Below are 22,589 nucleotides of genomic sequence, written 5' to 3' on the forward strand. Positions count from 1 at the left end.
CCTCCACCGGAGGTCGCACAGGACGCGGTCGCTGGATCCTTCCCGTGAATCTCTCAACTCATCTCTGATTGAGAGACCTCCTCTGAGATCCACGGGAAGGATCCAGCGACCGCGTCCTGTGCGACCTCCGGTGGAGGTTGCAGACGGCTAATGCACTTGCCACCTGTTACAACTCTGGGCAGCCGGAGAACCGGCTGAAAAAATTATGAACTCCTCACAAAAACTCCAAAACCCTGTACCTCCTCCGAAAAAAATCGCAGCCACTAGCTCGAGAGGTCAATTTAAGCGGAACAACCATCCCCATCAAGCTGAAAAAGTGATGAACTCCTCACAAAAACTCCAAACCCTGTGTCTCCTCCGAAGAAAATCGCAACCACTAGCTCGAGAGATCAATTTAAACAGAACAACCTTCCCCATCATGCTGAGAAAGTGATGAACTCCTCACAAAAAGTCCAAACCCTGTGTCTCCTCCGGAAAAAATCGCAGCCACTAGCTCGAGAGATCAATTTAAACCGAACAACCTTCCCCATCAAACTAGCGTGGCGTAGAATATTAGGGACGTGTCATACTTTGTAATATACACGTAGAAAACCATATATGTTATATGGCGTATTATAGCTACCCAACCCTGCCGTTGATTCAGGAATAACGAGGAAAGGATAGAATTCAGACTACATTATATAATCAAATTCATTATCTTGGTAAAAGACTTGACGTCGACCATTGCGATTTGAATTGCGAGTAGTTTCGCGCGTCAGGCTGCGCCTGCGCATTACTCCCGCGCTAACATGCCGCCCTCTGTGGGTTGAAGCAGGAAACGCATCGAGATGTCGCTGCTATTGCGATTTCCGCATGCGGTATGCGCGGTCGAGCCGCCGCACTACACCCAACCGAGAGTGGAAAGATTAGAAATTAGTCAGAGCCGTATTCATGGTTACATCAACCAGTAGATAATTGTTAATTATTGTAATATAATATTCTAATTAATTAATAATAGTCGTAATAATGATCTTGCTCGAGATAAACAATAGAATATTAGAAGAATCGTTAAGTAATAAAATTAAAAATGCCTTGGCTGGGTGAGTAATAAGACTTTTCTGCATTTATCCGCGGCTCTCTTGCCCTGCTTATGTTTTTTTATCTAATCGCGAGGGGTTCCTTCTTTGGGGTGGCAACCGCCCGCGAAATTGGAACTTCTCACCTCAGCGATTCGCGATTCCAATGAGCACTTCTTCCTTGCTTCCACAGACCTTTCCTGAAAGTCCATTATCATTCCTGCGATATGAAAATGACAGCAGTTGCCGTTCCCTATATTAACCTCTCCCTGTTAACGTTATCTTTCCTGTATCTTAATGGGATTTGTCGCCTCACCAATGAAGTATCTGTATCTGGATTTGCGAAGCACTGTGACTATTTCCGTAGAGCGATGATAACTTCTCGATAAATGAGTTCACTCTTTTACAAGACATGAATACATTTCAGAGCATCAAAACGAGCGAATACTCTCTTGCAGTTGTCATCGCTCTAACTTGACGATTTGCCTTTCCTCGCAAAATTGCTTGGTGTCTATTTTTTAATGACAGAAAGATAGGGTGGTCAGGAAAAGTGCATCTTCCCGCTCTTCGTTATGTAGAAGAGATTTTCACTCTGTCCTTTCGTGCTTATGTAAATCGTGTATGTTGTATGCTATTAGTTAAGGTTTTTTTATGGAAAACGTACCTCTTAATTACAGTCATAAGCCAGAGTCGATGGATGTCGTAATTGCCGACTTCGATGGAGTGTTATTCCACATTTCCAACTTAAATGGGGACAAGTCAAAACTTAGAGTAAGTAGATAAGAAATAAGACTACAGAGTAATTACCTGTAGAAAGAGTACAGTCTATATGTAACCGATGTTTTGAATTTTATGTGCATATGTTTGAACGATAACACTGTTTTCAGATAAGTATTTTGCTCAAATTTTATAAGCAGTTGCAAGAACACGGAGCCGATGAGTTGCTTCGGCGTGTGTATGGTTCATACCTTGTCGACCCCGAAAGTGGTATGTTATAATTATCATGTCGACAAAAAATGTGAATGCTTGTTTGTAAAAATGTTCCGTTGTAGGATACAACGTTTCGGTGCTGATAGACCTTGAAAATCTGCCAGAGGACTGGGAAGTCTTGGTGAAAAAATTGGGCCTCCTAAAGAGGCATTGCTTTGCCAGTGTTTTCGAGAAATACTTTGACTTCCAGGAAGAATGCTTGAACTCGCCAGATGAGAGCACCAAGAAAACACAGAAGAGGGCAGTGATTCAATATCGAGACCAAGAAACTATGTAAGGCTTCCTTTATTCTTAACCCTTTTGTCCCTTAGGACGAGATAACTCGCAATATTGTTTTATACCATTATATATATTGCCAGTTATTAGCTTTTATGACGGGACATTTTGCAACCCAGTACTTTTTTTTACTGGATAATCCTGAAGACTTATGCATCTTTTAAAAAGTTAGACATTCTTTCGAGAGGTTATTTTCCATTTTTTATACACATATAAACATTCAGGTTTTAGATTATGGACAATATTAACTCGCGAGATAGTTAAATAGTCGGCATAGTCAATATCGTCAATATATATAGAAATCTCGTCAAAAACGTTAAGGTGATATGAAAGAGGCCGAGAAATTTAATCGACGTCGATAAAAAGGATTTCTCTAACTCATTACCTTCTAAAACAGTTGCTAACATTTATATTTATATCAACAGCTGTGTTGTGCTACGTTGAGTATTTTACAAAACGGCATACCCCATATGTCATTGGGTATAATAATTACAAACAGTTCACAGTAAAACTCGATAAATCCTTTCGATTCATGATCTTTTATATTCTAATCGACCAACAGTGCCATCAATAGCATTCAGAGGCAACTTATTGTTGGACCAATTAAAACAAACTTATTGTTGGATGTTTGGTTGAATCTCTGTTACTTCAAACATTAATTACATCCATTTTTTTATTCAGGTATGTCGAAGCAAAATCCGACAGAGTAACAGTTGTATTTAGCACGCTATTCAAAGACGAAGACGATGTAGTAATAGGGAAGATGTTCCTCCAAGAGTTAAAGGAAGGCAGGCGAGCAAGTCACACGGCGCCGCAAGTTTTGTTCAACCATCGAGAACCACCTTTGGAATTGCAAGACTCCGATGCTGCAGTAGGGGATCGAGTTGGTTACATAACTTTCGGTGAGTTTTCTGCTGGGATTACTGCAACTCACTGAACGTATTTTCCTCTACATCTGGTAGATAACACACCTTCACCTGGAATCTAACGATAAATATAAAATGATAAGATTAAGGTGATATGAAAGGGTCATCTATATATGTAAAACGTCGAAATATTTATAAGCCTTTTCTTCAAACTGGATGCACCGAATCGTTGGAAACTGTATCATGTGATTATGAAGACCCTATGGAAGAACGTGGTGCTAGTGAAATTTCATTTTTCAAAAGAAATATGTGTTCTTGGTTCTGGTGTGGGATAAATAAAAAAATTTTGTATTAAAAATGAAATTTCATGAGCACTACGTTCTTCCTTAGGGCCTCCATAATCACGTGTTAAAGTTTCAGATAATTCGGTGCACCCAGTTTGAAGAAAAGTTTTATGAATATTTTGACTTTCTGTTATGTATATATCACACTTTTATATCACCTTAACTGCGTGGGTGAGTTTTCGGCTCACGTGGTACATTCGTTTACTCCTTCCATTACAAGGTGAAGTTTACACATACATGATCTGAAATCTGATTGGGTTCTATCTTTTTACACGTACACAATGCATACTAATTCATTGATTTTCGAATTTACCCCTTCCATTGTAATGCGAGGTCTAGATATCTAGTCAAAGAATTCAGAAGTCTCCATAGAAGCCCAGAAGAATACGGACGTTCGATGCGCGACAAATAGTACGTTAGCCAACGGATGGCGGCGCTGTAATCATCTCTCCAGCTCTTTTAATCTTATGACGGTATATAGCGGCTTGAATTCTTTCTTTATCTTACACACTGTACTCGCCTTTCTATATGCGTTTCTCTTTCTCCCGTATGTGAGGTCGTGTCCGAATTCGTCAAAAGTTGCATCTAGGGTATACTAGCTCCGTACTAACTCCGTCCTCTGTTATTCATGCGCATGCGTCAAAACGGAGATAAGTTGCGACGATATAACTTTCTCGCAACTTTTTCCGCCATCTTGGAACTCTGGGTAAGCGAAATCTGTCGAGGGTGAACACCGCGCATTCTCAAAAATAATGACACTAATTAGGCAAGCGGGGTGACTGTTAATTTTGTACATTTTGTACATTGTTAGATAAAATAACTAAATATATTATGCCGGCACAGACATAACGAGGACGATTTTAACAGCAATCAAAAATTCATTTAAAATCGGCGCGCATTAAGCCGACATTCTTTTGCGCATGCGCATAGTATGTATGTAAGAGATGTTTGAGTTTCAAGTATTTAGTACATAGAGTAGTATGTGGGGTGTATTATTTACTAAAGCGAATTCAGACACGACCTAAGACACCGTTGGCTAACACATGCGATCTCTCTTTTACTCCCTCTTCTGGTTTGTTAGCAAACTTTTAGAGCATCAAGCGCTAACATAGGATCTAGGCTTCTGTGGGACTTCTGAGTTCTTTGCTATAGAAAGGGCTTTACTGGACTGTTTAGGGAAAATTATTATATAATTCATCAATTGACTCCAGACGGTAGAGGAATGACATTTGACTTTGCGGAATAAATGTTATCTTTTTGAACAATGGCGATTGATACCCTTTTACTAAACTTTATTGTGTCCCCTTACAGTTCTTTTTCCACGGCATACGAATAAGGAGGCTCGTAACAATACTATCGACCTGATTCATATGTTTACAAACTACTTGCACTACCATATTAAGTGCAGTAAGGTGTACATCCATTCGCGGATGCGTACTAAAACTACAGAATTTCTGAAGGTATTGAATAGAGCACGAGCCCAGCAGAAGACTATGGAGAAAAAGACTATCACGTAAGATTTGTCTATTGGTTGCGTTTTTTCGATTTTATTCATGTTAATGTATTAAGGTGACAGGAAAATCGCGTCTCAGAAGTCTCGTTTATGACTTTTCTCCGGACTGGGTGTATCGAAATAATTTGAAATTTGAACAATTGAATATGGAGGCCCGAAGGAAGGTCTCGATACCCATAAAATTTCATTTTTTTAATTTGTTTATGCTAATTTTGTTTATAAAAAATGAATTTTAAGGGGTATCAGAACCTTCCTTAGGCCTCTAAATGCACGTGGTAAACTTTCAAATAATTTGATACGCCTGGTTTGGGGAAAAGTTTCTGAAAACAATTGTTTCCTCAGATGCCACTTTCATTTCGCCTTAACTTTCTGTAACCCAATTGTTTTTTTTTTTTTTTTTCGAGCCAAGGAAACGTCGACATAACATGAAACTTGCAATTAACCTTCTGATATTATCTGTTTGTTTGTAAACTTATAATGTATGATTTATAAACGAATTTCTTGATATTAAGATAAAGTGAAATGCGTCGAGAAATTTGATCAACATCGATAAGAAAGATTTTTCTAAATACCTACGTTAACCACGTTCGTATTTATGCTGTCAATATATATACAAACGTTGGCAAGGTAGATATTTTAAAAAATCTATTTTGCCGACGTCGATCAAGTTCCTCGACGTGTTTCACTTCACCTTAAGCTACATCCAAAAAATTAAAAGAAATTTAACATATGAGAACGTGACTTCCAAATCAGATGGCGTTACAGAGGGTAACATTACTTTAACCGTTCGGTTAATTCTGGATAATAGCCTCAGAGTTTAACCCTTTGCACTCGAGAGGTGATTGTCAGTCACCATTTGGTTTGATGTGAGTTTAGAGATTTGGTCAGTTAATTCTTATATTCTGTATAAGTCAATAAAAAATGCAGAGAAAGAAATAATCGTTTAGTCATCTGCAGGATGGAAAAAATATTGGTGGACCAATTGAGAGGATATTTCCGCCAGATTTGTTATCGAGCTTCTACTTCGACTCATCGTTTCGACAAAATTCAATTGAATGGAAAGCTACCCACTGAACACCGAACCTAACAGTTACGTAACTTAAAACTAACAAATAACATAACGTTTGTTACAACGTAATAACCTAATAATTACGTAACATAGAGCTAACTAGTTAAATTACATTTGTTACTATCATATTTATATAAAAGAAGATAATGAAATATGATCCATAATTACATAGTATTTTATTTTGTATTATTTTATGGCATTTGGCAATAGTTAGATATTAAATAATGAATCAGACTTTAAATTAAATTATGTAAATGATGAACTGTTTGATTTTACTTAAAGACTGATTTCATTCGACAAGCAAATAATTACTGATAATGTGCATGCGAGTATGAATTAAAATCACATTTTTTCATACGAGTAGTAAACAAAATGTGACATATATTAATCATATGAAATTTGACAATGAATTATGACAATGACGATGACGATGATGTAATAAAATAGGTGACAGCACCAATGTAGTTCTGTTTTCTTACAAATATGTGCTGCATATACACAGTTATATCAGGACAGTTACATAATGTAAGATAAGAGTAACAAAGTTACGTTACATTTATATGGATATGATAGTAACAAATGTTATGTAACCTGTTAGCTCCATGTTAGATAACTGTTAAGTTACTGTATTGTAACAAATGTCATGTAACTATTTAGCTCTATGCTACGTAACTGTTACGTTATGACCTTGTAACAATCGTTAAGTTATTTGTTAGTTTTAAGTTATGTAACTGTTAGGTTCGGTGTTCAATGAGAATTGCCCCGACAAGCCGAGGATGCATCATGGCGATTGTTTTATAAAATACCATACAAAGCAACAATACAGACCTTAATATTTAACAAATTTTCTTCTTTCACCTGTAAGGATACATAAAATATTAAAATATAATAGTTTTAAACGTTAATTTGTNGACTCGAGTGCAAGGGCTAATATGTATTCCTATGGAAGGATACATGAAATATTAAAATATAATAGTTTTAAACGTTAATTTGTACGTGAAATCATGTTAAGTTAGCTGTATGAAATTCCCCAAGTCTGCGGAAAATCGTCTCGAGTTGCTGACTCGTCCGGGCAAAAAAGGCCTCAAGTGTAAAGGGTTAAAATGTATCTAGTACTCGAGGCGTATCTACATTTACCATACTATTCTAGATTTAGATTGCTCCTGGCAATGAAATGTCATTATCAATTTCTTTTTCAGGGGTAGAACGTTCATCAGGAAGGAATGAGTTCAGCCTGTCGGGCCAGGACCTTTGGAAGAATGAAAGAATTCGGAGATAATGGAGGGTGTTATTCGTCCACGTCGGACCATCGTTAGAAATTTGACACTTTTCCATGGAAGTACCTTTTCATGAGGTGGCACACTGACCCTTAGGATTAGCGAGCTAAGAGCTTCCCATCAGAGATGATCAGCGATGTTCCACGCCATTGTCGAAAGGGAGGCACGGCTCCCTAGCGCCATGGAACTGCTTTCAACTAGGGGAAATGTTCTCTATCGGTAAAAAGGACCGCGTCTGCAGATTCTAAACACGGCACAGTAGCGATGGAATGAAGTTATCGGCTTTTTGTTTTTAGAATCAGGGTCAACGTAGGTTGGGAAAGAAGACTACGAATACCAAATAATGTTATGCGTGGATAATTGAGATTACGACGACCCTGTTTTACCGATCACGAAGATTTCCCCCCTTTGAAAGTAGTTCCGATTTTTCCAGAGGTGTAAAGGGAGTAGAGGGCGCTAGGGGGCTGTGCCTTCCTTTCAATCAATGGCGTGAAACATCTTCCTGCTCGTCTCTGTTCCCACACTCGACAGTCAAGAATTTGCACTTGTCCAGCGGTACAGGATACAGAAAAGGGCATCGAGTCGGGCCACTATTTTTAATTCAATGTTCATCTCCGAATAGCGTACGTCAAAGTGTCCATCTGAAGTTGCTAAATGCGATTATTCGGTCGCGGATCACTCGAGTTAACTGACAGACATGAATGGATATTCGCAAACACGGTATACGAAATTAAGAATGATCCGACAACCGACTCTTGGTAGATGGGCCCTTGCGATCACGTTAACATAATTCGGTAATTATGCATAAAAGGCTGATCTTCTTCCATTTTTGTATAATTCTGATATATTGTAGAGGACGTCCCGAATATTTTCATACATATATTTAAGAATATGTGAAAGGCGCTGAGAAATTTCAATCGACGTCGATTAATTAAAATTCATCTACACCCTTTTAGGTGGTAACGCCATTTTGAATACTCAAGTGATAATGTAAGCTGGCGCGCCACGTTATCAACATTTATATTTATATTTATATTGAAGTATGTTACTCTCTATGTTGATAATTGTACGAAGTGAAGCGTTGCATATACCATTTCGGTAGAATAATTGTAAAGAAATCGAAGGAAAACTGTCGAAATGAAAATACTCGGGACGACGTCCTCTACAATGTATCAAAGTTAGGCGAAAATCGGATCACCCTTTTATGCATAATTGGCCATAATTCTTCATGTTGCCGCTACATGGAATGTAATCTGGTAAAAAAATAATAATTTCTACGATTGGTTATCGGTAAGAAGCTATTAAACGACATGGATAAGACGTAGATGAGAAAATTCGACATCTCACTGTAAGAAACGTCCTTAGATGGTGACATGGTTACTAAATTATACCTTTTGAGCAGGACCGATGTCATTTGCAGAGGTACCAGTTCATGGATGCTCCATTTCAACATTATACGTGACTTTTTCTTGATGAGAAAAAGAAAACTCAGTTTTCCAAGCTTCAACGTCAATGTCGCAACAGCTGCAGTTTGTTGAAATTTTAAAGTTCACTAAAGAAATGATGGTAAAAGTCCATTTTATTTGCGTAGTTGAAATACCACTTCCCCCATCAATGGTTTTTACTATAATGCTTTTTTTTTTTCCTTATACCAATGACAGAAAAGTAAATAGTGCCACCGCATTTCTTTTCCTCCAATTTTTCTTTACAAATTGTTCTACGCTCACTGAACGACTTATAATATTTATTTATAAACGACATACAACGCTATTTTGGAGCAGAAGCGGAAGGAATGCTACAAGTGGGGTTGTATCGTTATCGGCTTAGGTAGATTTCTACACATTTGGATACCCAAATTTGACGCTGCATTACATTTTTCGATTATGAACGGACGATAATGTATTTTGTGGTCACCTGACCCAAGTGGAGCTAAAGTTAATTGTTTAAGGTGATATGAAAGGGTCATTCTACATATATAAAACGTGAAAACATTTATAACTTTTCTCCAAACTGGGGGCACCGAATCATTTGAAACTTCAGCACGTGATTATGAAGGCCCTAAAGAAGAACGCGGTGCTCGTGAAATTTCATTTTTCACAAAAAAAAATGTGATCTTGGTTCTAGTCTTGGCTAAATATACACTTTTTTTTCTAATGAAATTTCATGAGCATCACGTTCTTTCTTAGGGCCTTCATTATCACGTACTGAAATTTCCAACGATTCGGTGCATTCAATTAGGAGAAAAGTTATATAAATATTTTAACGTTTTATATATATAGAATGACCCTTTCATACCACCTTAAGGTACCTTTTCATGCGCCGCGGAACGCTTAATTTCAGCATTAGATAGGTCACGTGACTCTAAAACACCGGCGTTAGTTTGTAGTCATGAAAAGCAATGTAACATCAATTTGACAAAATGAGGCGTCGTGATCATCGGGAAGTGTGAAAGTCTCGTGAATAAACTGCGTTAAATAAGCTGACATTTGTTTAAACAAACTATCCGACATAGTATTACGTTAAAATGGACGTACATGAATTAGCATCTATAAGTTGATATGAAAGGGTTATTCTATATAAATATATCAGAACGTCCAAATATTTATAATACTTTTCTCCAAACTGGATGCACCGAATAATGTGAAACTTCAACTCGTAAGAAGGTTTTGAAATTTACGAAATTTCATTTTTCGACAAAAAAATCATTTTTTGATTTTCGAAACATGGAATTTCGCGAGTTTTGAAACCTTTATTAGGACCTTTGTAATCACGTGTTAAAGTTTAAAATCATTCGGTGCACACATTTTGGATAAATGTTTTATATATTTTTTTTTAATATATATATATATGACACTTTCATTACACCTTAATGGCACGGTGGTAAAGGTACCTTAAACCCGATTTTCAAACGAGTTTCGGAAACTAGTCAATTGGAAGCCATCGCAATTAATTCCAGTTGATTTGATTTTCTGTATGCGTAGTTAACGATAACATCAAGCGAGACATCTATCACGGCAACTTCAGGTGTATAAAGTGAAACGTCATTCATCGATCGTATACCATTGTGGTTCCGTAGACATTTGCATACAGGGACTCGTGTAATCCATGTCACATGAACGCACTGATCTATATATTAACTGGGTAGCTGTATCCTACAAAAAGTCGGGGCGTTTTGAAGCGACCGCAGCGCCTCTGGTCATGGGCACGCAAACTAATATCGTAGTATTTGCGCATGCGTCAAAATAACGTGTCATTCAACTGTAGATAGTACAAGAGGGGTCAAATTAATTTACTGGAAGGAAATAATTGTCATTCTTATTGAAATTATTACGAGAAAAAAGATAACCGTTTGCTTTTAGTTGAAGCTTTCTTGCGATATGCCCAACGCATGATTTTACGCGTAAATTATGTCTTTTACCTGTTTAGTACCGCTGCCCACGTGTAGGGGCGCTGGGGAGCCGCGGATTCGTTCCAGTCCTCTCTGTATAGAACAAATAGGCATCAACTATCCAGTTAGTATATAGATCAGTGAATACATGTCACATGAACGCACTGATCTATATATTAACTGGATAGCTAATATCCTACAAATAGTCGGGACGTTTTGAAGCGACCGCAGTGCCTCTGGTCTTGGGCACCCAAACTAATATCGTAGTATTTGCGCATGCGTCAAAATAACGCGTCATTTAACCGTAGATCGTATAAGAGGGGTCAAATTAATTTACTGGAAGGAAATAATTGTCATTTTTATTGAAATTATTACCAGAAAAAAGATAACCGTTTGCTTTTAGTTGAAGCTTTCTTCCGATATGCCCAACGCATGATTTTACGCGTAAATTATGTCTTTTACCTGTTTAGTACCGCTGCCCTCGTGTAGGGGCGCTGGGGTGCCTTGAATTCGCCCAAGATCTCTCCGTATAGAACAAATAGGCATCAGTTATCCACTTAGTATGTAGATTAGTGCATAAACGTCAACGAGGAGTGCTATTCCGAAACCTCATAAGTGCCAAAACCTTTACACCTTCAAAATAGGTGAACCCTGTTCGGCATAGATTACGGTCATGTTGTATAAACGTATAATCGCACGTATAAACTGTAATTTATTTGAAATTATAATAAACCTTCCCGAGGAATTCAGGAGTAAGAATGTAAATCGAAGGTGACAGATAATGTCTGATGACGTAACTGCGTCCCTTTTCAACTGCCCTATAATGTAATCGTATACCTGCAACGATAGGACCAATCGAGATATGAATTTCACCGTGTATATGTTATGAAAAATCGGACTTACATTTTGGAACAGCAATCCTCGTATCGTTTAAGGTGATACGAAAGTGGCGTCGAGGGGTCAATCGTTCATGAAACTGATCTGCAAACAGGTGTACCGACCGGTTTAAAAATTTCATCACGTGGATATGGAGGCTGTATGAACCGGGAATCCAGTTTGAGGCACAAAGAAAATTAACAGGCTTATTTCAATGTTTCTGCCATGTTGAGTTTTGCTTGTGCCATTTCTTTTTACAAAAACCAGAGATGTTAACCCTTTGAACGCGGAGCCATTTCGACATATGGGCGAAATTCCTCTGACCGTGCAGGCAATATTGGACCAAACGTCGGGCGCCTTTAGGCGCTCTTAAGAGCCAAAGGGTTAAAAAAAAAAATAATAAATTCCGAAAATTACCATTTTAACGTTTTTGACGTTCTGGGTAGCTCCGAATTTTCTTAACGTCAGAGAACTCGGAGTCGAAAAATCCAAGTTTCCACGGTTTCGAAATTTGTTTATCTTTTTGAACCGTTTTGGTTTTTATAAAAAGAATCCCAGAAACAGAACTCAACATGACACAAACGTTTAAATTACAGAAACATTCCAATAAGCCTGTTTATTTCGTTTGTGCCTCAAACTGGATTCCAGGTTCACACAGCCGAATATGGAGGCCCTTGGTCCTTGATATTTTTTATTGTGGATCTTGACCCCCATGATACTTCATTTTTTATTAAAACTCAAGACTAAAATGAAGGAAAATCGAGGGTCCGATACTTTGGTAGGGACTGCAAGGTTAAAATCTCACATAGAATTACGTGGTCTGAAACGTCTATTGGTTGGAATAATCACTTTTTACTATTAATTTGTGTAGGCCTGTCAGCCGAATACAAATGGTTTTATTAAGCGTTAACACTAAGAACGCTCACTTTTGTGTGACGTCACTTACTCGTTTTGACAAACGTTTCGATCTTCACTAATAAATCGTCCAGGATTTGAAACAAACCGATTGGCGAGGAGACGTTTCCTTTTTAATAAATATACGGGAAAAAGTGTTACGCAGCCACTCCATTACCGTCGCAGGGATATGAATTACTTCCATTTTTGTTCTTCCTCTTTAAAATAATACACTGTTTTATCTTGTATCATTTTTAAGGCTCGCGCACATTATTTCGGGCGGATCGCAACGAATTGCATTGCAGAAATCCTCACGGGATTTATTTCATAGATTTTATATGGACTATCGCATATTACAGACGGGGCCCAGCGGAACGCATCGACGGATTTTTGCGCGGGACCGCTGCGATCCGTCGAAGTGCGCAATAGATCTGCGCAGTACCGCACGCAGCGCGCGAGGGCGCGAGTTTTGAATTTGCAGGTACCTGACACCCATGAAATATCATTTCTTGTCACACTTTAACCCTTTGCACTCGAAGCAATTTGGCTATACGCAGGTAGTGAACTCCAAGACTTGGCCTTAGGAGTGAAAAGGGTTAAGGAATGTTTACAAATTTTAAAAACAATGAAATTTCACGGGTATTCGGGCCTTCCTTGGGGCCTCTAGATTCAGGTAATAAAATGTCAAACGATCCGATACACCCCCAAGGAACGTATCCCAGGTCGATCTCTTCGATTTGATTTCTTTTATATGTTATAGTAGACTAAAAACTAAGCGACACATATTTTTTTTATCTGCCATTAAACACTTTAAGGGGGTGAAACCCCCATCCAAAGTAAGGCATGTCAAGGGACGATTTGGCAGTTTCACCAACAAGAACATACTATTTTTTAACCAATCCACTTGGAAAAGAAAAATATAACAAGAAATGAAAAATATAATTTTCTCAATTGAAAAAAAAATGAAGGGGTGAAACCACTAGCCAAGGTAAGACCTGTGAGAGGTGGCTCACCCCTTAATTTTTTTTTAAAAGCTTTCTCATAACGAGAAATGAAAAATATAATTTTCTCAATTAAAAAAAAATTAAGGGGTGAAACCACTATCCAAGGTAAGGCTTGTGAGGGGTGGCTCACCCCTTAATTTTTTTTTTTTTCAATTGAGAAAATTATATTTTTCATTTCTCGTTATGAGAAAGCTTTTCCAGGTGGATTGGTTAAAAAAATAATATGCTCTTGTGGGTGAAACTGCCAAATCGCCCCTTGACGTGCCTTACTTCGGATGGTGGTTTTACCCCCTTAAAGTGTTTAATGGCAGTTAAAAAAAAATACGTGTCGCTTAGTTTTTAGTCTACTATAACATATTATAAAAGAAGTCAAATCGAAGAGATACCTTCCTTGCCAGTGTAGAGAAAAGTTTCATAAACGGATCTGTACTCCACTTTCGTATCGCCTTAAGACTACAAACGTCGAATGTCTCACCCACGAAGTAGCATAAGGAGATACAACGCCATGTATCGAAATCGTCCCCACTTTACGGATCCAAGATCTTCAGATTTTTTCCGATCTAGGATCGACAGCGCCTCCTCGATGAAATTTTGCAATGAAAAGTTATCGTTAGATAGTTTTTATCGCATTAAAAACATCACTCTCCGTACATCATCCGTGGATTATTGTTTCGCTTTGCTTACCTTAAACATTTGAGGCGCGGAATTTTAAACAATAAAAAGGCCCATGTTGCACGGGAATTTTATTTCTTTTTAAATTGAACAAAGTTGGTTTGTTTTTATTAACAAAGNTTTGATAGGGCCTAACAAGAGTAATGAAATAACAAAACGGACACATTCCCATTCTTAGAATGGGTAACTGCTGGTTTATAATAAAAATAAACTTACTTTTACGGGTTTTCACGTAGAACCAAGGAAAAAATATTGTCGCAATAAGAACTTCCGCTTGCAACAGATAATTAACCTGTACTGACATGTCGAAAGTTGGTAACACAAGTAACATTTATAACATTTGTTGATGGCATTGCCACCTACTTTACGTAAGCGAGACTAAAAATAAACCTATGTGCACGTAGGAATTGGAAAATTTCGAGGTGGGTCAAAAAATATCCCACCGTGCATATTAACGCATTAAAAGGGTGGGACACTTTTAATACCACCGTGCCTCAAAGAGTTAATTGCGAAATGAAGAGCATCTTACGTCAATTACGTCGGTAGGAAATGTTTCGGTCACGTAGGGTAGGAGTTCCCTCATTTTCCGCAAGTGGCGCTCGCATCGTTGGTTCAGCGAAAATCTGAGATCCTCGTGTCACTTTTTGTGAAACTATTCCCGTTATGCAGGGTTGGGTAATCTTACGATTTTCGAGGTTTTTGACGTATATCACGTAAATCAAGTAGTTTACCGAAGAAAACGTAGAAAACCAGGAGAAAACTTATCAAATATGGTGGACAAGACAGACGTAGGGCATGCGGTATGCGCTAGGTTATAAACATCCATCTTGTCCATTTCTTTCATCCCATAATTTTCTTTTTGGTCTCCCATCTTTACACATTTTGATACAAATATTGGTTACGAATCTTACGACTTGAAATAGCCGTTATCAGCCGTTATAAAGAAATGCATGTATATGCATATATTTGAAATTTCCAAGTCTGATTTCGAATGTGCGCGGATTTGTGGATGCGTAAAGCGCAATCCCCTTAATAGCCAATGAGAATCTCTCTTACAAGGAATCATTCCCAAGTGTCCGCCCCCGATCTTATTGATTTCCATATATGTCGAAGAACACAAAAATCTAAGAGACACGTGTTTTTTTTATATCTGCAATGGTCCACATTTAAGGGGTGAAACAACCCCCCAAAGTTTAGCGAAAAATCGGTTTTTTAAATATTTTTCGTAGGAGCAGTGGAGGGATTTCGACGAAACTTTGTATAAACGTATTCTGTATAAGGACGGTGACAACACAATATTGTTCAGCAATGTTGCACCCCCTCAAGGGGGTGAACTACCCTTCAGGTGACATTTTTTTGTAATATCCATTAAACAAGCACTCCTACTTAAGTTCCACTTACGCGATGTGATTGCTCACAAAAAATGAAGAAATACGTGTTTTTTGCTTTTTGCCAATAAACATTTACACATCGGTTGTAAACAATGAATGTAGGTGGTATACGGGTATATTCCGAGTAGCTTTATTGGGTTATATCGTGACCAATTCATTGTACATAAATCTTGTGAACGTGCTTATTCCTCAAAATGTCCTTGGTTTTCATAGCATGCAATTATTTATAAATAAATTTAAAAAAAAGTTTAAGAGACTAAAATAGTTTCGCAACAGATCCGATGACGCAGTCATCACCCGTTTCCAACTAGTAATACAATCTCCTTGGTGAAACGGTAAAATTGGATTTTTACTGTTTTTACGATAATAGAGTTAGCGATATTCGTAAATAATTGCATATTATGAAAACCAACGACATTTTGAGGAATTAGCACGTTCACAAGATTTATGTACAATGAATTGGTCACGATATAACCCAATAAAGCTACTCGGAATATACCCGTATACCACCTACATTCATTGTTTACAACCGATGTGTAAATGTTTATTGGTAAAAAGCAAAAAACACGGATTCTTCATTTTTTGTGAGCAATCACATCGCGTAAGTGGAACTTAAGTAGGAGTGCTTGTTTATTAGATATTACAAAAAAATGTCGCCTGAAGGGTAGTTCACCCCCTTGGGGGGGGGGTGTAGCATTGCTGGACAATATTGTGTTTTCACCGTCCTTATACGGAATACGTTTATACCAAGTTTCGTCGAAATCCCTCCACTGCTTCTACGAAAATTGTTATAAAAATCGAATTTTCGCCAAACTTTGGGGGGTTGTTTCACCCCTTAAATGTCGACCATTGCAGATATAAAAAAACACGTGTCTCTTAGATTTTTGTGCTCTTCAACATATATGAAAATCAATAAGATCGGGGGCAGACACTTGGGAATGTTTCCTTGTTAGAGGTAAATAGGTGAAAAAAATCTCATTGGCTATTGACGATATTGCGCATGCGCTCTGCACGTTTAGTTTGGGGTAATATACTTCGTGCCTGCGTAGAAAACTAGGGACGTATTATACGTTGTAATATACATGTAAAAAACCACGTATATTACTTGACGTATTATACTTACCCAACCCTGGCGTTATGTCTCCTTATATTGAGTCGAGGAATAAGATACGGTCGTTTTTAACGTAACGTAACGTAACGTAATTAATGTGGCGGGAACTTATTTCTCGATCGAATACTACTTCATGGTCTCACCGATAGTACCAATGAAACTATGTAAAGCGAACGTCGCCTCCTTCCTGCCAGGAAGTGCGTAATTTATAGATAATTATGCCGTCGCACAATCACGATCATGCCTGTCCTGTATCGCAAATTCGATGGTGAGAAATACGTACCACTCGGCTCGCAATTACTCGCGAATAAAGCGATTGAGAGCCATCCACGGATCTTACGAGAATGGGTATTGTTAAATGGCGCGATTATGTGTCGTAACCACGTAAGAATAGGACATTGTTTTTGTAACAAATGATTATTTTTATTTTCGATCTTTGCCTATTATATATATATTAATTATTATAAGATAATAAAAGGAGGGTAAGACGACAAGAGGAGAGTCAATCAGTAAAGTCAAGAGCGACCTTAACAAATGTCGAAATCGATCCCGAGGTAGTCGTTAATACCATTGATCTATACATTAAGGTGAAGTGAAACACCCTTCAGATCAGTCGATTTGAATACAACACTTTTTTTTAAGGGTATTAGACCAAACTGTCCGAAACTTTGACACGTCACTCCTGATCATCTAAGAATTGTCCCTACACGTTCAAAATTTGGATTTTTTTTTTTAATTTTGTAATACAGCCCACACCAGAACCAAAATGGCGTCGAGCTCTCATATTTCGATCAATATACAATCATTGAAGGCTCTGATATGAGAATCGAAAGGGTCAGGACAATTTTACGGTAATTTAGAACACTCTGGTAATCGATAAACTCGCATTTGAACGGGATAAAGGCAAAAGAAGTGTTGTATGCGCTTGTAGTGTACAATGCGGTAAATTTGTCACACTATGACTCAAGTATCAGCTACAGACGCTGCAATTGTCTATCAACAATGCGTGAGATAAAATTAGCTGTACATACGCATACAAACATTGAGACATTGCATGTACTTAACTTTGTTTCATATTTAAGTCTTTTTTCGTTCGTCATTGTGTACCACAGGTATGAGTTGCAAACGAGTACTCATAAGCAACCCCCTTATCACTCATTTCATGATTTTTTGTGAGGCAAATTAGATGCAAATTTTGCATCCCTATCTCTTTTGGTTTTTAAAAAGGGAAATTGTTTTCACTGCCCAGATAGAAATTCATGATCATCATATGGTGACGAATCGATTTACAAATAATTTGAAGAAAAATTCGCGATACTATGTGTAACAAACTTACCGCAAATACCAGCTACAGACATACTTAAATATCAGCTACAGGCGCTGCAATTGTTTATCAGCAATGTGTGAGATAAATTTCGCTGTACATATGCGTACAAACATTGAGACATTGCATGTACTTAACTTTGTTTCATATGTAAGTATTTTTGGTTCGTCAGTGTATACAGCAGGTATGAGTTCCAAATGAGGACATTAGCAACACCCTCACGACTCGTTTCATGATCTTTTAAGAGGCAAATTAGATGCAAATTTTGCATCCCTATCTCTTTTGGTTTTTAAAAAGGGAAATTGTTTTCACTGCCCAGATAGAAATTCATGATCATCATATGGTGACGAATCGATTTACAAATAATTTGAAGAAAAATTCGCGATACTATGTGTAACAAACTTACCGCAAATACCAGCTACAGACACACTTAAATATCAGCTACAGACGCTGCAATTGTCTATCAGCAATGCGTGAGATAAAATTAGCTGTACATACGCATACAAACATTGAGACATTGCATGTACTTAACTTTGTCTCATATTTAAGTATTTTTGGTTCACCACTGTATTCCGCAGATATGAGTTCCAAATGAGGACATAAGCATGACTCGTTTCATGATCTTTTAAGAGGCAAATTAGATGCAAATTTTGCATCACTTGGTCTACTCGGGGTGTTATTCCGCATCGCGTGAGTCCTCGACATCTCGTACCTCGTACATACGTTAATCTTCGATCGGTAGATTAGCCGAGTCACACGAGGGTGCAAAATAAGGCGCGGCAAGTTCATTAGCTACCACTCCTCCCTTCCCAGAAGCGTGGTTTACTTTTCGCCCTCGTCGTGCTCCAATTTAATCGGGACCAGGTTCTCCAGCTGAGAGGAATTCCCGTAGTTCGCCCGTAGAACCCGGAGGAGGCCATGGGGTTGTATAAGTGGAATACTCGTGAAAGAACCGTGTCAAGTTAGCTAGCAACAAAATATTCAACGAGGAGAAATTCTGGGGTAAAGGTAACCTTTCGCGCGTGCTTTTAAGATGATATGGAAGGCGCTGAGAAATTAAATCCCGGTTGATAAATTACAATTCATCTATACACTTTTTGGTGCGAACGCCATTTTGAATACTCAAGTGGTAACATAAGCTGGCGCGTCCCGTTACCGACATTTATATTTATGTTGAAGGCTTTTACAGTCTACGTTGATAATTATAAGAACTGAAGTGTTTCATATGCCATTTCGGTAATGTAATGATGAAGAGATCGACGCAAAACTGTCGAAATCCAGTGAATTCATTATTCTAACGATTGTTTAGGACCAACGGCGCCATCTGTGACGTTTTGCTGCAACTAAATTTTTGCACTAAAAACACGTGTTAGCTTCGAGACAAGCCAGCATTCTCTTGCAATCGTTAGTGAAAGTATTTTCCATATTTTCACATCTGACTCTGTACTATTCCAATTGTAAAGTGTTCTAAATTGTTCGAGCTAGCTCCTAAAGCACTTCATTTTCGATTTTAAGCCATCAAAAAGCGTAAATACATGAAAAAAGCCCACGGACCACCCCATGTCGGTTCTAGTACATTATATATAAGTAAATTTTTCATGAAAACTAAAGTTTCATGAGTTTTAAAGTCTACCTTAGGGCCTCCATATTCCCGTGGAAAACTTTGAAACAAATCTGTACACCCAATTCGGAGAATACTTTCACCAACTATTCGACCTCTTAGATACGTGTAGGCTGCCTCTTTCATATCACCTTAAATGTATTTGGCGCGAAACTCTACCGAGTTTCCTGATGTTATGTGTTTTGATTATCGAGTTTCCTGATAAGAGCCGAGGCTAGAAAACGAGCCAACTACGACAACCTGAAGATCCTCATCGAGAGAACTTTTTTAGTGGGGCGGAGGGAGGTGTTCGAGATTTGTACCCTGAAGAAGACCCCAAGAGGACCCCGAAAAAGCCATGAGATCTACGGGAACCACCACGTCTTCCACCATGTCGGCGCCACCCTGCTCTTCGGACGAAGTGGCCATAAGTCCTGGGGACTGCGTCGAGGGCGGCGTCGAGGAGTGGCTGGAGGACGAGGCGTTGGCCGGCTTCAGGGTCTGGCAACTCGCCGCCATCGTCCTCTCGGTCCTGCTCGCCCTTATCGTGGCTCTGTGCTGCTGCATCCGGTTCAGGGTGCCAAGGACCAAGCAGGAGATCGAGGCCGATTACATTCGCAAGAAGATCACCAGGAGTTTCGGGAAGGAACTGACCAAGATCGCCAACAACGAGATGGACGAGATGGACCTGAGAAGAGGTAGGTCTGCTCCAGAGGAAGGGAGACCTGATACCTTTAACTAGTGCGTTTACCAGGTGCTACTATGCACCGATTCTATAACTACTAGTGTTAAGGTGAAGTGAAACACGTCGAGGAACTTGGTCGACGTCGATAAAGAAGATTCTTTTTAAATGCCTACGGTGCCGACGTTCGTTTTTATATTGACAGCTGGGTCGAATTATATTGGGTGTTGTACCAAATGGCATACTCCACCTGTCATTTTCGTACAATAATTATAAAGAAATCGACGTAAAACTCCAGAAATCCTCTGGATTCATGCTTTCCGGGGTCCTAATTGACTGCAGAGGGACCCCCTGCGCCATCTGTGATTTCCAGGTCAATTAAATTTTCACTCCGCGACCTCGTATTTCCATCGTTTTGGCACAGAAGCGCATACAACACTTATTTTGCCTTTATCCCGTTCAAATGCGAGTTTATCGATTACCAGGGTGTTCTAAATTGTCGTAAAATTGTCCTGATCCTTTCGATTCTCATATCAGAGCCTTCAATGATTGTATATTGATTGAAATATGAGAGCTCGACGCCATTTTGGTTCTGGTCTTAGCTATGTTAAATAATTTTTTCCAAAAATCCAAATTTTCAATGTGTCGGGACAATTCTTAGATGATCAGGAGTGATGTGTCAACGTTTCGGACAATGTGGTCTAATACCCTTAAAAAAATGTGTTGTATTCAAATCGACTGATCTGAAGGATGTTTCACTTCACCTTAAGGTGATATGAAAAAGTCAGCCTATACGTATCTGAGAGCTCAAATCGTTGATGAAAGTATTGTCCGAATTGGGTGTACAGATTTGTTTTATTTTACCACGGTTTAATTTTACCACGGGAATATGGAGGCCCTAAAGTAGGTTTTGAAAGTCATGAAACTTCAGTTTTCATAAAAAATTGACTTACATATCAAGGACTAGAACTAACGTGGGGTGGTCCGTGCGCTTTTGTGATGTTTTACGTTTTTTGAAGGCTTAAAATCGAAAATGAAGTGCTTTAGGAGGTAGCTCGAACAATTTAGAATACTTTACAAATGGAATATTACAGAGTCAGTTAGACTCATTCCAACCGCGGTTACATAGTAATACATGATTATTGTAAATTTTTTCAAACATTACATGCAAAACTAAAACGCTAAATCGTTCTATACATGAAGAAGATGCATTAATAATTACTTCTGTTTATATTACGTTGAGATGTTAGCATAAATTTAGTATTTTCCTGTTTGTTGGTCTTTTCAATTTTGAAATTTGCCGCCAAATTCCCGGGCTACCCCTTCTTGCCCTCGCTCGGGATCGAGGGTAGAAAGGGTAGAGAAAGTGTACCCTCGGGGTAGATGCCCTCGTAAAACGAACAGCGACATCTGCGTCACTTCCGTCAAAACGAACGTTAAAGTGTACTCTTTTCGCAAAAGTGTAGAAAGTGGAGGCAAAACGAACAAACGTATTGATGACATTGGACTGAGAACTATTTCTTTTATTTTTTATTATATATAACATTTTATATTATATGCATTTACGTGACCAGCGCTGGACAGGGTGAAGGCGGAGTTCGACGCGGACGTAGAGCTTCTTCGGGACCCTAAGGAACCGGAGCATGTGACCTTGGAGAACAAACACCACCGTGGATTCCTCTCGAGGTTCACAGGGATTCTCCGAGGGATGCGCGCCAAACTCACAAAGGACGAGACCAAGGAACTGCGCGTTATCGTTTAAGGTGATATGAAAGTAGCGTCAGAAGAATCAACCATTTATGAAACTTCTCCGAACTGAGGGTGCCGAATAGTTTAAATGTTTAACCTCGTAAACATAGAGGCCCCAAAGAAGGTCCTGGCACTCTTGGAGTTTAATTTTTTAATAAAAAAAATGTCTATAAACATTTAAATAAGAAATCATATAGGTGACCGGACCTCCCTTAAACCAGTCGATTCCAATTAGACACTCTTTTTTAAAAACTTACCGTCGACATAAGAAATTCAATTTTTATGATAACGTACGTTATACCTATGTTTATGTCAGTGTTCTCATACATTTATCTTAAGGTAGTAAGTAGTAAAATATCATTTTATGCTCAAAAGTGTGGTTTGTCGATGATCACTTACCTTTCCTCTCTTCCTCGGGAAGGGGTAGAGTCATTGTAACTTAAACGTAAGAAATAGTAACGAGTTTTATATGCAAACGAGCAATCTGCATCGCCTGCGAGAAGTTTCG

At 38.5% G+C, this 22,589-nt stretch overlaps 2 protein-coding genes across 2 annotated transcripts; both read left to right on the forward strand.

Annotated features, from left to right (window-relative positions):
• The first annotated feature begins 903 nt into the window (after positions 1–903).
• On the forward strand, positions 904–8,714 carry LOC105694401 (probable actin-related protein 2/3 complex subunit 2). Its single transcript, XM_012415037.1, has 7 exons — positions 904–1,079; positions 1,733–1,826; positions 1,943–2,042; positions 2,108–2,318; positions 3,003–3,223; positions 4,843–5,044; positions 7,313–8,714. The coding sequence occupies exons 1-7, from the start codon at positions 1,006–1,008 to the stop codon at positions 7,338–7,340; spliced, it is 930 nt and encodes a 309-aa protein (XP_012270460.1). The 5' UTR covers positions 904–1,005; the 3' UTR covers positions 7,341–8,714.
• An 11,294-nt stretch (positions 8,715–20,008) lies between these two features.
• On the forward strand, positions 20,009–22,204 carry LOC105694357. Its single transcript, XM_012414910.1, has 2 exons — positions 20,009–20,348; positions 21,907–22,204. Exons 1-2 carry the CDS (start codon positions 20,009–20,011, stop codon positions 22,092–22,094), a joined length of 528 nt encoding a protein of 175 aa, XP_012270333.1. The 3' UTR covers positions 22,095–22,204.
• The last annotated feature ends 385 nt before the right edge of the window (positions 22,205–22,589 follow it).

This window comes from Orussus abietinus, unplaced genomic scaffold (assembly GCF_000612105.2).
Source record: "Orussus abietinus isolate OABI.00-Male unplaced genomic scaffold, Oabi_2.0 scaffold382, whole genome shotgun sequence".
Lineage (NCBI taxonomy): Eukaryota > Metazoa > Arthropoda > Insecta > Hymenoptera > Orussidae > Orussus > Orussus abietinus.

What these genes read in the sequence shown, in the direction of transcription:
- LOC105694357 (XM_012414910.1), top strand. Translation starts at nt 20,009, where the DNA reads ATGAGATCTACGGGAACCACCACGTCTTCCACCATGTCGGCGCCACCC. An exon ending in CGAGATGGACCTGAGAAGAG is followed by an intron (nt 20,349 to 21,906) that starts GTAGGTCTGCTC and finishes TTACGTGACCAG; the next exon opens with CGCTGGACAGGGTGAAGGCG.
- LOC105694401 (XM_012415037.1), top strand. Translation starts at nt 1,006, where the DNA reads ATGATCTTGCTCGAGATAAACAATAGAATATTAGAAGAATCGTTAAGT. An exon ending in GGGACAAGTCAAAACTTAGA is followed by an intron (nt 1,827 to 1,942) that starts GTAAGTAGATAA and finishes CACTGTTTTCAG; the next exon opens with ATAAGTATTTTGCTCAAATT. An exon ending in CCTTGTCGACCCCGAAAGTG is followed by an intron (nt 2,043 to 2,107) that starts GTATGTTATAAT and finishes GTTCCGTTGTAG; the next exon opens with GATACAACGTTTCGGTGCTG.